This window comes from Oryza brachyantha, chromosome 5, assembly GCF_000231095.2.
Source record: "Oryza brachyantha chromosome 5, ObraRS2, whole genome shotgun sequence".
NCBI lineage: Eukaryota > Viridiplantae > Streptophyta > Magnoliopsida > Poales > Poaceae > Oryza > Oryza brachyantha.
In genome coordinates this window covers 17,690,899-17,706,285 of record NC_023167.2, presented here as the reverse complement: position 1 = coordinate 17,706,285, position 15,387 = coordinate 17,690,899, and the positions used below count along the sequence as shown (strand labels likewise).

General features: G+C 38.2%; 2 protein-coding genes across 2 annotated transcripts; one reads left to right on the top strand and one right to left on the bottom strand.

Annotated features, from left to right (window-relative positions):
• Nucleotides 1-3,362: 3,362 nt before the first annotated feature.
• LOC102699784 (ras-related protein Rab7-like) lies at nt 3,363-6,363 on the bottom strand. Its single transcript, XM_006654646.3, has 7 exons — nt 6,257-6,363; nt 6,076-6,102; nt 5,347-5,446; nt 4,619-4,765; nt 4,202-4,279; nt 3,904-4,049; nt 3,363-3,790 (listed from the first exon to the last, which is right to left on the bottom strand). Exons 1-7 carry the CDS (start codon nt 6,310-6,312, stop codon nt 3,727-3,729), a joined length of 618 nt encoding a protein of 205 aa, XP_006654709.1. The 5' UTR covers nt 6,313-6,363; the 3' UTR covers nt 3,363-3,726.
• A 1,129-nt stretch (nt 6,364-7,492) lies between these two features.
• LOC102712818 (delta-1-pyrroline-5-carboxylate dehydrogenase 12A1, mitochondrial) lies at nt 7,493-13,665 on the top strand. The gene is made up of 15 exons (XM_006655467.2): nt 7,493-7,690; nt 7,987-8,066; nt 8,493-8,596; nt 8,900-8,967; nt 9,055-9,112; nt 9,307-9,420; nt 9,652-9,735; nt 9,838-10,056; nt 10,726-10,857; nt 10,959-11,048; nt 11,590-11,679; nt 12,249-12,458; nt 12,873-12,983; nt 13,164-13,243; nt 13,361-13,665. Exons 1-15 carry the CDS (start codon nt 7,617-7,619, stop codon nt 13,497-13,499), a joined length of 1,653 nt encoding a protein of 550 aa, XP_006655530.1. The 5' UTR covers nt 7,493-7,616; the 3' UTR covers nt 13,500-13,665.
• Nucleotides 13,666-15,387: the final 1,722 nt, after the last annotated feature.

The window sequence follows — 15,387 nt, the reverse complement described above, 5'->3', positions numbered from 1 at the left end:
CACTCGGTCGAGCGCTTGCGATTTGTGCGCTTTGCGCAGCTGTGCTGATCATCTTGGTTACGTGTGCTTCGGTCTCGTCGAAACAATCAGCAATAACGACCGTTGTGAGGTGACGTTAAATCCGCACGGTACAGTGATGTCCGATTCCAGTTAGAAGGACGAAATTCCAATTTCCAAGAGGATAATATAACTCTTGTGGGAGCCTAGCTAAAAGGGCATATTTGCTTGGAGATTCATGCGGAGATGGAAAAAAAACAATTCTTAAAAAAATTATTGAATTTTATAAATTTGCTTCGAGATTCATGTACACGGTAACGGAAAAATAATCACAATGCTCATAGCCGCAGGATTCATGAGGCTGCTTTAGTTTTGGCATGTTAGGCTAAATATCTCCTCGTTTTTCGTTAGCACGCTTTTCAAACTACTAAATAATGTATTTAGTATAAAAATTTTGTATATATAAATTGTTCTAAAAGATTAAATAACTTTATTTTTTAAAATTTTTAATAAGTAATACTTAATTAATCATGTGCTAATTACGTTTATCGTTTTCCATGCTGCTAATCAGCTTTTGTGGCCCTTCGTTTCGAAGGCAGCCATTAATCTTGTTCCCTCCACTTCATCACACAACCAGTGTAGTAACCATAAATTTATAATTGTTCTTATAGTTTTTATAATCTCGTGTGACAGTTGTCTATGAGTTAGTATATTATAGTTGTACAATTTATAATCTAATTAAATTATAATTATGCTTTAGTTACATATCAAATATTTTGGAGGCATTTTTCGCAAAAAGTTATATGGCAAGTTCCGTAAACTAAAACCGAAGTTAAACTAATGAGAGAGAGACGTTTTACATTATTAGCTACGACGCCACTGCTCCCTCGCCGCCTCCTCACAGACACCAGCTTTTATTATTATTATTATTGTCACCACTTCATCCTTAAGCGACCAAAACTGACTACTACACTGCACGTTTTCTTGTACTCCTACGTTGCAAGTACGTACTCAGTACTCACTCAACTTGTACTAAATTACAGAAAAGAAATTCCCAAAGTTGCCAATGAAACGCAAAGCTGAATGCAATTGCTACCTTAGAACAAGAACCAGTTGATCATATTAAAGAATCAATGACGACCAAAGGCAGGGTCATGCTTTCCCATGATTATTGCTGTTATTATTATATTGACTGTTGGTTAGTCAGTTAGTCTAGAAGGTCTTCGTCTGGGATGATTTGGCGGCCATTAATTGGTTGCACCACAAAAACAATAGGAGTTTATATATCTTGGAACTTTTTGGAAAGCAACCAAGCAAATCCAGCCATCCTTCTGTGCCCGTCTGGAGCTTTGTTTTGTCTTCGTTTGTTTGGATAATCAAGCACGTGAGGATTAAGAAGGGCCCAGGAAACTCTTTTTAGTGTAAGATATTGAGATTGACGGCTACTTTGTTCGGTCCATCCGGATAACGAAGTCGGACATGCATGTATCCAAGTGCAGAATATGTTCCGCGGTGCCGGCATGAAACTAGAATGAAAGTACTATCTCCTTTCCTAAATATCCCATTAATATTTTTATACATATTTAACTATTCATCTTATTCAAAAAATTTACATAATTATTAATTATTTTTATATCATTTCATTTATGGTTAAATATACTTTTATGCACATATATATATATAATTTTATATATTTGACAAAAAGTTTTGAATAAGACGAATAATCAAACGTTTATAAAAAAGTTAACGGCGTCAAATATTTAGGGACGAAGTAGTATGTAAGAAATGAAGCGTATAAATTAAGCTCCAACTGCTACACTAGAACTTAACAAACATCATTTCTTGATGTCCTTATTGATTGATACTCTGGATATGGTGTGTTGAACTGTAATCTTGCTATCCTTGTAGGAGTAATTAACAAGTAGGTTTGACATTTTGGATTAAAAAAATCAACGAAAAGGCAAAGAGTTTGGATTATAGGCACACTCGCACGTTTTTGGACTCTGTTTCTGTTACAACATTTTACACATTAATTGATTAATTCCTTTCCCATGTCGCATTACTTAGTGGATTATAACAATTCCAAACAATGAATGTATGTTCAACCTGTGTGCTGCTATCACTAGTATCCATTATTCAATCAGTAACAAACAGTCACAATTGAACACGAGAATTGGACCTCATCCCACCATGTGCACACATGACAACACCGTTTCTGATTATAGCGGGTTGATTGTTTGTTTTTTTCCATAGCATAGGCAAACAAAAAATAATTTATAAATAAAACTTTTATATATATGTATTCTTAGTGATCTAAAATCTAATGATGAAAAATAAACATCAGTGAAAAAACTCAAAATCAACCAAATTTAAGGTTGAAATTCAAATTTTGGCTTATAAGTATAAACATAACTGGAAATATAGGGTAAAAATATTTTGCTTTTTTTATAAACCTATTATATACATGTTTAGGTTTACTCGTATCTATATAAATCTAAATAAAAAATATCTTATAACTTAAAACGAGAGTAATACTCGCTATCGTACTTTATTAGTATGAACCCACGCAATCAGTGGTGAACCTACGTGTCGTTTCCCAGGGTCCGAGGACCCGGATAAATTATACAATTTTTACTAAATTATATCATATTAATTAGTGTATAAGTATAAAAATTAGATAATTAGTACGTATTGGATCCTGATAATTTCTGTTCTGTTTCGCCACTGCATGTAATCGTTCCTGGCTGATTCATCACACTTTTGAGTGTGCGAAGGCAACCTGACTCGGAAAAAAAGGTTTTCACTTGTTTTCCCTTTTCAGGAAACTGAAAGGCAGGAGGACGGAGGGCGACGGACGGGGTCGCAATCAACGAGTCTTCCGACCTCCTCCTGCCATCTTCTGAAGCTTCTCGCCGGCAACCCGGCAGGATCCGAGAAGGGGGTCAGCAAGGTCCAGGAACGAGGGGGTCAAGCTCGCCCGGTCGTCGTCGTCGTCGTCTTTCTGCTGATCTCCGATCGAGCCCGGCAACTTGGGGTAACGTTGCATGGACGGACGGACGGACGGCAACCCGATCCCTCTGTGCTGCTTGGTTTCCCAACAAGAAGGCACCGTCGCCAAGCTTGTTTCAGTGTGGATCGGATCAATCAATGGATCGCCATCAGGATACACGGATCATGTTCACTTGATCAGGGAGGCATGATGAGGCGTAGAAATCTGAATCTCTGATCAACCTTTGGCTTATGCAATTTGTTTGAAAAGGATCGATCACTGATCACGTCTTTTGCAGAGCCTGTACTTTCATTTCAGGCAGCATCACTAGACTGTATCTGAACAGTGTGATTACATGCGATCGCACTGTTGGGAGAAAGATGAATTGAGAATTTTACTGTAAACTGGAAAGCAACCATGGTTTGTTACATCTGACAATGAAGAGGTCAACTGCCACACAAGTGCACAGAACAACAGACACCGACAGAACTGTCTGCAGGCTGTGCTAGTACTTATTATTCAGTTATTCTTGTCCTACCTGGGCAGATGCAAGCAGAAGCTGACAGTAGGTATCTGGTGACACTGTGGCAAATGGCATAAACCCTAACGTTTGTAAAATAACAAATGGCTACATAAGCGAGTTAAACAGTTGTTATTCGAGCTTATTGTACACTGTGAGTCCGTGACAGCTTATTGTTGTATAATTTCTGCCAGTGAACAAAAACATCCAAGTGCTACTGCTAGCAAGCACATCCGCTGGTAGGTTCAGTATCAGGGACTGGCTCTGTAACAGTTTTGGAGTATCTGGTGACAGAAAAGAAACAAATGCGAGATGAGTAGATAAACAACTAATGCTTGATTTGTTAGGCTTGAAGCACTTCAGTATGCAGACAGGAAACTGAAGATGTCATACTTACATGTCTTGATCATTCTCATGCTCCAAAGCAAGCTTAGCAATGCATAGAAAAGCACTGTCAACGTTGTAGTCGTCTTTTGCAGAGGTTTCGAAGTATGGAATGTTGCCTTTGGAGACGCACCACTCTTTTGCCTTCTTCTCAGAGATCTGTGGCCGGAAATACAGTAAAGAAATGTCAACATCTGTGTACTGGACTTCGTTCCCCAGAAAAAGAGGAAGTACTGAGCTGTTGTACAGAAGTTGAATATTTTTGTTTTCGTTTTTTAAAAGAACAGAAGTTGGATGTTCAAGTAACATACCACACGTCTTCCAGCATCGATGTCAATCTTGTTCCCGAGTAAGATGAATGGAAAATGTTTACGATCTGAGGGACCAGCCTAAAATAGGAGCCGAAACATTCTCATTTCAGTTTTCCAGTGCTGTTAAAATAGGACAAAAATGCTTTAAAAAATGAAAAAAAAATGCTCTGCTATTTTTTTTCTGAAATTAAAAGAACTTGTCAGGTGCTTAAAATTGACCGATATTAACCACGCAATTTAAGTTTTCAGCCCGCGGCAAACATTTTTGCTGTATGCCCTTCAGTTTACATATGACTAACAAATGATGCAGACATTACTTCTCTGAGAGAGTACAAGCGTAACCACAAATTGAGCAAGAGGTAATTAATTGCAGATGCTAAAACTTGAAGGAAAACATCCTGATTAAAAATGACTTACTTGGGTGAGGAACTCATCATGCCAGGTATTTAGTGCATTGAAAGACCTTTTAGCATTGACATCGTAGACTAGCATACAGCAATCCGCACCTCTGTAGAACGCCACACCGAGACTCTGAAACCTCTCCTGGCCTGCCGTGTCCCAGATCTACACCAGGAGCAAACCACAATACGACAATATTGATGATAGCTATCCCTCTCACAAAAAACCAACTTTTCAGTTTTTGTATCGAGCATTTGACCATCCGTCTTATTTGAAAAATTTTCAAGAAATTTTTAAAAGATTAGTCACACATAAAGTATTATTCATGTTTTATCATCTAATAAAAATAAAATTATTAATCGTAAAATTTTTTTAATAAGACGAAGAGTTAAACATTGTATGTAAAAACTAAAAAGTTAATTTGTTTTGGAATGGAGGAGGTAGATGACACCTTTAGAGCAGGTACAATAGCAGGCTATAAGCCAGCTGTAAGAATATTTTAAAGAGATAAGAGGGAAGAGAGAAGAGAGGTGGGCTACTAATTTGTAGCCAGCTGCACGTGGAATCCAAGACAAAATATGTGTATGATATGTGGGACCTTGTATTGATATTTTGTAGCTAATTATTGTATGAATTGGCTATTAAATTGACTATAGATAAATTGGAGCTAGTAGTTGGCTATACTATTGAACTTGCTCTAAGAATGTGTGTAAATATATAAAAAAAAATGTGTGTACGAGGCTGACCTGCAAGGTGACAAGCCTGTCTTCGATGAGAACCTCCTTGGTGACGAAATCGGCGCCGATCGTCGCCTTGTACTGCTGGCTAAACTTCTTGTTCACATATCTAATCAAGAGTCAAAAGAAATCCAAGAACCGATATACTACGTATTTTTTAGAGAAACATTACGGTGTTTCTACTGGTAGTATTATACTACCAGTATAATCTGTTGGTTTATATGGATATTTCAATACTGTACTAACTCAATTATTATGTGTAATATTGATATTTACAATTTATCAATTCTTCGTTTGATGTTTTATTTATTTATCGTGTCGTATCAATACGCTACTCGATGGCATATTTTTCTACATGCATATAAAATGTATGATTTTACACCTCTAAGTCTTTTTTTTTAACAATTATGCCTATCTGTATTTCTACTACCATCAAGTCAGATGGTAATAGAAATTGGTTTGAACCGTTCAATAAAAAATAGATTAATGGTTCAGATTTATTTCTAATGCTATTAGAGAACAGAGTAGCAGTAGCCGGGCTCTTTTTTGTGCGTGCGTGTGCTGAAGATTGTTCATGGTCAAAGACATCCTCTTCCGATGCAAATTATGGTTGTGAATGAAAGGCACTAGCTGTCAAAGAAAACACTGCAAGATTTTTATGCTGAAGATCTCACTACGATATAGCCAAAGCTCTCCAAGCAAAGGTCCATGATACATGGAGAAGTGAAGATAGGATACTGGTTCATCAGGGACGTCTTCCCCACCCTGCACGCACCAAAAGCCAAACAACAAATTCCAAGCCATGAGTCAGGGCAAAATCAAACAAGCACCATGAGATCAACCGCAGGCCGAGCAGTGGGAATCTAAGCTAAAGATCGATGAACACGGAACGGGCGTGGCCAGGCCAGGACGAGCTAACCCGCTGTCGCCGAGGACGATGACCTTGAGCAGCGTCCTCCTCCGCGAAGACGCCATTGGCCGAACACCCACCCAACCGGTCAGTCAATCGATCGTTCGATCGATGGATTCGGTGATCTCTCCCTCCCGTCGCCTCTCCCCCCCCTGCTCCTTATCTTGTGTAGTTGTATGTATCACGAGCCGCACGGGGAGCGAGGGAAAAGCATAGCGCCTGACGAAACCGGGAAAAATGAGAAAAAGGGAAACGAAACAGGTAGAAAAGAAACGGCCCAATTCTGGCATACCTCACAGGCCCAGCCCAACCAGCACACTTCGTTCGGCTGCGATGAGCGACGCACACTTGTCGCTCTCGTACAGGCTGCAGCTGGACCAGATGTTCGTAGTGGGCCGGATAGGCCCGGATCCGTCCAGATTCACTTCTTCCCCTCCTCCTCGCAGTAGATGAAGATGAGAGATAATCTGATATTTTATTGCTATTATTTAATAATGTAAATGATGAATTATCTACTACTTTATCTATATTTTTTATTTTTTATATGACGCGATTGACATCTATATTCACGTCAAACTATTCGTCTTATTAAAAAATTATATAATAATTAATTATTTTGTTATAAATTAATTTATTATTATAGAAATTTTAAATATGACTTATAATTTTTTATATTTAGATAATTTTTTAATAAGACAAACAGTAACATAGATTAGTCAAGGCGTCATATAAAAAATAGAGTACAAAGTTAGAATTCTACTTTAAATATTAAGAGAATAAATATAAAAATATTTTATAAAAAAATACATTATTTAGTAATTTAGAAAACATAGAAAAAACCAATAAAAATATCGGAAAAATTCAAAGGCAAATAGCGGCCAGTGCTAAACTCTATGGATAAAGGACGCCCGCGGTGCCACGCACGCGACACGAGTTTTTTAAGTCGTACTAACCAGTTTTATAACACAAAGATATTTGATTTTTTCTAGTTACTATTTATCTTATTTAAAAATTTAGTATAAAAATAACATCTCGTGCTCAAAGCTTTTTCGATAATAAAGTAATAAGTCATAAGTAAATAAATAATATTTTTATAGTTTTTTAAATAAGACAAATGATAAAATCAAACGAAAGAAGCACGAGAATATAATTGATTTGTATGGAGTACTAATCTTTCTTTATTACTCTCGTATATATTTGCTCCCAAATATTAGCAGTATTATCTCTCACCTATACTATTCTACCACGAGGACTGTACTGTGGAGTGTGGAGAGGAGAGAGAGAGAGAGGCGAGGACGCCACTCCGCTCCGCCGCCGTGTCGCCGCGCGCCCCTCGCCGTCAACGATCGATCGAGCGCAGCGGGTTCACATGAGTCTCATCCTTTCACAGCGGCGCCTCGCCGCCGCTGTCCGGCGGTCAGGCCCCATCGCGCTGGCCTCCAGGTAATCTGGCTAAAATCCCCTACTCTGATCTGCTCGCGTGGAAGGTTGTCGCGAATGGCGCGCGCGCGCGTCGATCTTCTGCGGCGGTTTGGGCGCCGTTGCCCATTTGATGATCCGATGCGAGTTTCCCGCGAGCCGCTCGTCGAGCGGTTTCTGTGATTTTGGGCGCGATCCGGTGTCCAGTGTTCTGGTCTCGTGGAGGCGTGCCGTGCGATTGAGTTGATGCTGCTTGAAGCTGATAAGTATGGTCACTTACTTTGCTCTGCAACTTATCGTTTGCGGTGATCGATTCGCAGGTGTTTGCACTCGCCGCCATTTGCGACAGTGTCACCTGAGGAGATTTCGGGTTCGAGCCCCGCGGAAGTGCAGAATTTTGGTAAGGAACCTCCCATTTGGGCCTCTGCTTATTGTTTATGTACGCATAAATCTTGTCTCCATAAATCTTGTCTGGAGGGGATACTAGTTGGTGTTTGTGGTGTTGTAAGACCAATTATGTTTTAAGACGTATTTTCTACAGAGTTATGTTATGATTCGTTATGCCACACCTAACTGTAGACATTTCAAAGCAGTGGCATGTGTTTGATCTCTTACTAAGTAAAATTCACTTCTAGCTTCTAATGAGCCAGGACCTACCAAAGATGTAGTCTATCTCTGAATGGTATTTCTATCAGAACATGGGATCCCTTACTGTTTAGCCTTCAACTATTACTGATAAGTGTTCATTATGGAATAAGACGATTTTTTAGCATGGACATAGAAGTGAATTAAGTTCTGGTCAGACTGCTGACAGGGTTAAGTTCAGTGCAGGGTAGTTGGACAGCGTCCGGTAACTGGAATTGGTTAGTTGATCCTCTAAATGGTGAAAAGTTTATCAAAGTTGCTGAGGTTCAGGAAGCAGAAATAAAGGTATGTTGGTTGCTTACAGATGATTTTCTTATCATTTTCGTCCTGCAGTGATACAAGAGTTATTCCTTTATATTTAATTTTTATCAACTTTTCTCAGCTTACCCCACTACAAAATTACTCAGATTACTCTGTTAAAAAGAAAAAAAATTAATCAGATTACTCTGTTAAAATTACTCAGATTACTCTGTTAAAAAGAAAATGATTGTCTTGGGTTATATTTCGACTTGCTTGATATTACTGTTAATCTGTTCTATGCTCAGAAGTGTGTCCTCAGAAAATGTGCATTTTTTTCTTTTGGCGCAGCCATTCGTAAAGAGTTTATCTAATTGCCCAAAGCATGGACTTCACAACCCACTTAGAGCTCCAGAGAGGTCTGTGTAGTTTTCTGGTACTACATACGCATTACATGAAAAATGATCAAGTATGCCTTGATGAATTTTAGCATATTTAATATGCAGGTATCTCATGTATGGAGATATATCTGCAAAAGCTGCAAACATGCTTGCTCAACCTGTGGTATGTCATCTTAAAACTAAATGTTTCGACTTCCTACCTTCAGTGAGATTTTTAGATGGCTCTAGCTGTCATGGATGGACCTGCATTATGATGGACATAAATGCCAAATAAACTCATGTTGAGAAAAAGAAGAGAAAAGTTGCTTTTCTCATCTATTCCTTTTAATTTCTGATTATGTCATTGGTGACTGACAGGTTTCAGATTTCTTTGCTAAACTTATTCAAAGAGTATCTCCAAAGAGTTATCAGCAAGCTCTTGCAGAAGTTCAAGTCACACAAAAATTTTTGGAGAACTTTTGTGGAGATCAGGTATGCAAATTTACCATTTGATTGTGTTCCTTCATTTGCATTTTCACAGGGACTATGATATTATGGGTTCTTTTATTGGCACTGTGGTTTGTAGTTTTAGACTTGTAATTTGATATAAGAGTGTGTCATTGGCAAAGGAACTTGTGAAATGCTGCATTATGTAGATTGAAAAAAAAAATCTCTGGTACATTTTCTCATCATTGAGATCAACTCTTTCTCTGGTATGGCCAGGTACGCTTTCTGGCTCGATCATTTGCTGTACCTGGTAATCATCTTGGACAAAGCAGCAATGGTTACCGTTGGCCATATGGTCCGGTGAGTACTAACAATGTAGTTGAATGATTAACCATTTAGCAATACCAGGTTATCTCTTCAATAACATGTTAGCTCAAATATTATATATCTAATTTTGAACAGGTTGCAATAATCACACCGTTCAATTTCCCTCTGGAGATTCCCTTACTGCAATTAATGGGGGCTCTGTATATGGGAAATAAACCTGTCCTCAAAGTTGATAGCAAAGTTAGCATTGTGATGGAACAGATGCTCAGGTTGCTACACGCATGTGGGATGCCAGCAGAGGATGTGGACTTCATAAATTCTGATGGTATCACGATGAACAAACTGCTGTTAGAGGTTTGAACAGCTATGCCCTTGCTCACTGTAAAGTGTAAAGATTCACACGTTATATCAGATAGTATTACATCCTTGCAAAAAAATAAAAAGAAGATAGTATAAATGTATAAACTAGCACACATTATCAGTTTATCAATAACAGTTGCTTTTGGAAGATGGGAGTTTTACGATAATTTCCTCGATATTTGCTTTTAGATAATATTCCCTATGTTCCATATTATATGACCTTTTTGGCTTTGCTTAGATTCACATGTGTATTAATAAATCTAGACACATATACAAAACATATACATTGCCACATAGATGAATCTAGACAAACCCAGAAAGTATTATAATATGAAACGGAGGGAATACATTTGATCGTGTCAATACTTGTACTTATTGGATTTTCTTCCCCAAATTCCTACCTTTTTTTTCTCAATATCTGATAAACTAAGCTCCATATTTGATAATATATGCCACTCATGCTAATATAAGACCAGTGTGTTGCAATCATATAATCTTTTATTTGTTGGGATGTTGCACCATTTCCAATAAATGATGTGTTAAGGATTTAATTCATAACAAAATGCATCCGGTAGTTCTCTATCTTGTGCCAAAAATACACTTTCGCTGTCCTACTAGCAGTGATTCCATGGCTGAATTTGTTGGTCACATGATCACTTTTAGGCAAATCCAAAAATGACCCTCTTCACTGGGAGCTTACGTGTAGCAGAGAAGTTGGCTGCTGATTTGAAAGGCAAAATCAAATTGGAAGATGCTGGTTTTGATTGGAAAATTCTTGGTCCAGATGTTCAAGAGGTTGGAAATCATTTATGTTCAATCCTGCATATTCTATATCCATAACTCAGTTTGTAGATACCAAGCTGACCAGCCATATGTTTCTCATGATATCCAAACAGGTTGATTACATTGCATGGGTTTGTGACCAGGATGCATATGCTTGCAGTGGTCAGAAGTGCTCTGCTCAGTCTATTCTATTCATGCATAAGGTAATAGGAAGGACTAGTATATGCGCCCTTGTGATCATGAACTTGACATACAATATAACTTGTGCTACTTTGGCCGTGTTCAGCCACGGGAGTTAGATATCTAACTCCCCTCTTTTTCCGCGTGCACGCTTCCCAAACTGCTAAATGGTGTATTTTTTACGAAATTTTTCTATAGGAAAGTTGTTTTAAAAAATCATATTAATCTATTTTATATTTTTTAATAATTAATAATTAATTAATCATGTACTAATCTATTACTACGTTTTCCGCGCCGGATAACTAACCCACCTCTCCACTCTAAACGAACGCAGCCTTTGTTTCTCTTGATGGGTTGATCATTTCTTATGGACCAAATTATTGATAACTTCAGTACTTCCAAACTGAGTAACTTATCCAACTGTCAACACTAGGTTTTGGAAAAGGTCCCGTGCTCATGAGAAAAGGAAAAGATAATTTGTTCTTTATTCTTGTGTAAGCTTTGGAAGCTTCAATGCCTCTTATATCCTCTTAATCTGTTCGTTAATTTTCTTGTAACTTGCAGAATTGGTCTTCCAGTGGGCTGCTTGATAAAATGAAAAATCTTTCTGGAAGAAGGAAGCTTGAAGACTTGACCATTGGCCCAGTCCTTACTGTGAGTGAACATCTCTAATTAGTAAATCAGTAGCCAGCTAGCCATCCTATTACTCCCTCCGTTTCGCAATGTAAGTCTTTCTAGCATTGCCTAGATTCATATGGATGCTAATGAATCTAGACATACAATATGAAACGGAGGTAGTATTTAATAATCTTCATGTTTTGATATGATTTTTGTTAGTATTTAAACATTTGGAGGTTCAAACATTAAAGTGTCTATAAGAGTAAAAGGACTAACTGGAACTGATCCTTGCAAAACACAAGTGTCCCACCAAAAGGTCAACAAATCTATAGTCTTATAAAGAGTAGAAGTGTTGGTGGTGGGTGGTGGTGAATCTGTCACCTACCCCACCACCAACTTTCTCCTATTTTTTGAAATAAAAAATAACTAAGACCTATATATCAAACCACTTTTATTAGCTCTACTTTAATAACATGCTAATGATATTTTTTAATAACATGGAGCCATTCTACACTGATTTTTGCTTGTTATAATTTGTTCATGTGGTTGCACACCTAGATGAACAACATTATGGTTCCCATAATATTATTTTCCTTGTCATCCAGGTTACGACGTCAAGCATGATAGAGCATATGAAAAATCTTCTCAAAATACCAGGATCAAAGGTTCTGTTTGGTGGTGAACCTCTTGAGAACCACTCTATCCCAGAAATATACGGTGCCTTCAAACCAACTGCTGTGTTTGTTCCTCTATCAGAAATCCTTAAAAGTGGGAACTTTGAGCTTGTGACAAGGGAGATCTTTGGTCCTTTCCAGGTAAGAGACTCTTGATGATTGTGCTACTATGATTGAATACAACATTATTTAATGATAACATGGCCTCGCTTTGACACAAGTTTTGTTACCCTACCGTTTATCTCTTGCACGCATACATTATCATGGCATGTCTAAAGAATTTATAATAAGTCACTTTGGGGGTGTTTTAAGTTAAAGCTCTTTAAGTTTGACGAAATTTACAGAAAAATATACTATAGCATCTACAACACAAAATTAGTCTCATAAATCCATCTTGAATATATGTTTACAATATATTATTTTTTTGTTAAAAATGTAACTATATTCTTTCTATAAATCTGGTTAAACTTGAAGAGATTTGACTTAGGACAAACCCAAAGTAAACTATAATATGAAATGGAGGGAGTACTGAACTATTCTGGCTTCATTCCACAGGTGGTTACAGAATACTCTGATGATCAGCTTGAATTAGTATTGGAGGCCTGTGAAAGGATGAATGCTCATCTGACAGCTGCAGTTGTTTCAAACAACCCTTTATTCCTGCAGGTAAGTTGGTTTTCATCTCTGTTTGAGTGTTTCACCCATATCCATTCACTCGGTTGAACATTTGCCAAGCCATCTTGTAGCAATACTTTTTTGCGATATTCACATGGCAATTTTTCCAAAAACACTTAATCCCCTCGGCTCAGCGAGACAGCAACTTACCAGACACCTTCCGGTTTTCAGGAAGTACTTGGGAGATCAGTTAACGGGACGACATACGCTGGCATTCGAGCAAGGACTACTGGTGCTCCACAGAACCACTGGTGAGCTAAGATCAGAAACTGGAATCTGCCATCTTCCTTTTTAACCATAGTCCATTATTCCTTCTTAACCATAGTCCATAACCAATAAGTTGACATGCTTTCTTTTCTGTAATTCAGGTTTGGACCTGCTGGTGATCCAAGAGGTGCTGGGATCGGAACTCCAGAAGCCATTAAACTCGTTTGGTCTTGCCACAGGGAGATCATATATGACATTGGGCCCTTACCTAAGAACTGGGCCTTACCTTCCGCTACATAATGATATTATCGTCAATGCTAGTTAGCTTGGAGTAGAAAGGCACTTTCAGTAGGAATAAAGGGCATTGTTCTGAATAATTTGCCTCGTCTGGGCAACTAGAGGTGCGGTGTTACATCAACCCCGAGAGCATAATAATAAAATGGAAAGATCTGGTTGTTGCGGGTTACTCTTTTTTGCAGTGTATTTTCGGAGACTTTGATATCATTTTGGTAGAGTTGAAGACATCATTTTGGTAGAGTTCAAACTAGCCAATACATTTCTCAGGACCTAGGCTCTGTTCGGTTTGCGAAAAGAAAATTTTTAGGTGTCACATCGGATGTTGGAAAGAGGTTTTTGGACATAAATGAAAAACGAATTTTATAGCTCGTCTGAAAAACTGCGAGATGAATCTTTTGAGCATAATTAATCTATCATTAGCATATGTGTTACTGTAGCATTTATGGCTAATCATGGACTAAGTAGGCTCAAAAAATTCGTCTCATGACTTTTCCCTTAACTGTGTAATTAGTTTTATTTTTTATCTATATGTAATGTTCTATCTAGATGTTTAAAGATTCGATGTGACATTTTTAGGAAAAAATTTAGAGAGTAGACAGAGCCTAGTTGGATTTGATCAACAAGACCCTGATATTTGCCAAAAGAAAAAAAAACAGACGGCGAAAGGGAAGGCGGGCTCCAAAGACGCGTAAGTTTTAGCAAAAGATGGGGTATTAATAAAAAAAAATAATGAGTTCAGACAGGCTCTTTTAACATCTGGTAATCAGATAGATGTGACGAAACCCAGGTGCGTCACGGGAGCATTTCCTCATCACTCTTTTTTGGGTGAGAGAGGCTCGAACTCTCGACCTCAGGATAACTCAACAAGCTATGAGACCTACGCGCTAGACAACTGCGCCACCACCCCGTTGCTGCCTGATTACCTTTGTGTCTAGATGTCTTTGTTTCTGCGCACAAGACCAGACGAATCCCTTTTACCTCCCTGATTTCTGTGTTGCTACTCAAAATCCCTCAATTCGTTTCTGCAAGCTGAATTCGGCCGCGTCCGCGAGACGTACGCCGTGAGAGCGCGGCGAGAGCGAAGTTGAAGAGCATGCGCGGGCGGCTCCATATATACTACCACCTCTGTTCCATAATAATTTTATTTTTCATTTTTCCGTGTCCAACGTTTGACCATTCATATTATTTAAAAAATTTATAAAAAACTTTAAAAAATAGTCATGTATAAAGTACTATTCATATTTTATCATTTAGTAAGAATAAAAATACTAATGGCAAAAAATTCAAATAAGACGAAGAGTCAAAACATTGTATAAAAAAACTGAAATGATTTTATTTCGGAACGGAGGTAGTAATACATAAGTTAAAAAACTATAATAACATTTATTTTATCAAATCTCAATATTATTATTTCTACATCTATTCCTTACTGTTATAAGCTCCAAAACAATAATTACTTAAAATTAAATTTATTTTAAAGTAAACTAAATAGATAAAAATAATCTTATTATGAAATGGAGCTAATATGTTATACCATCCTACCCTATTACCTTCGGCAGAGTATAAACGGGACAGACTTAGGCCTAGAACAGCTATGATTGGAGCTCTAGACCTAATCTATCACCCCTTTAGAATTATGTAAAATTACCGTATAAATTTTAAATTTGTCTCCACCCCTGAGTCTACACACCATACCGGGCGCAGGCGAAAGGGCGAGGGCGGCGGAGCCGGCAGTTCGTGGCTTCCAGGCTCCGGCAGAGCGCGTGGCCGGACGGCCGGTGACAGGGGGTCTCCGGCCGGCGCGCGGCCGCGGCCTGGTGGACGGCGCTGGCTAATTCAAATGTTGGGCCGTTCGATAGAATTCTAACTCCATATTTGAGCGTGTCAAACT

Coding starts and splice junctions, on each gene's coding strand:
- LOC102699784 (XM_006654646.3), bottom strand. CDS start 6,312: ATGGCGTCTTCGCGGAGGAGGACGCTGCTCAAGGTCATCGTCCTCGGC. Junction 4,766..5,346: donor ACAGGCTTGTCACCTTGCAG/GTCAGCCTCGTA, acceptor CTCCTGGTGTAG/ATCTGGGACACGGCAGGCCA. Junction 3,791..3,903: donor CATGAGAATGATCAAGACAT/GTAAGTATGACA, acceptor TTCTGTCACCAG/ATACTCCAAAACTGTTACAG.
- LOC102712818 (XM_006655467.2), top strand. CDS start 7,617: ATGAGTCTCATCCTTTCACAGCGGCGCCTCGCCGCCGCTGTCCGGCGG. Junction 9,113..9,306: donor ACATGCTTGCTCAACCTGTG/GTATGTCATCTT, acceptor GGTGACTGACAG/GTTTCAGATTTCTTTGCTAA. Junction 12,459..12,872: donor AGATCTTTGGTCCTTTCCAG/GTAAGAGACTCT, acceptor TTCATTCCACAG/GTGGTTACAGAATACTCTGA.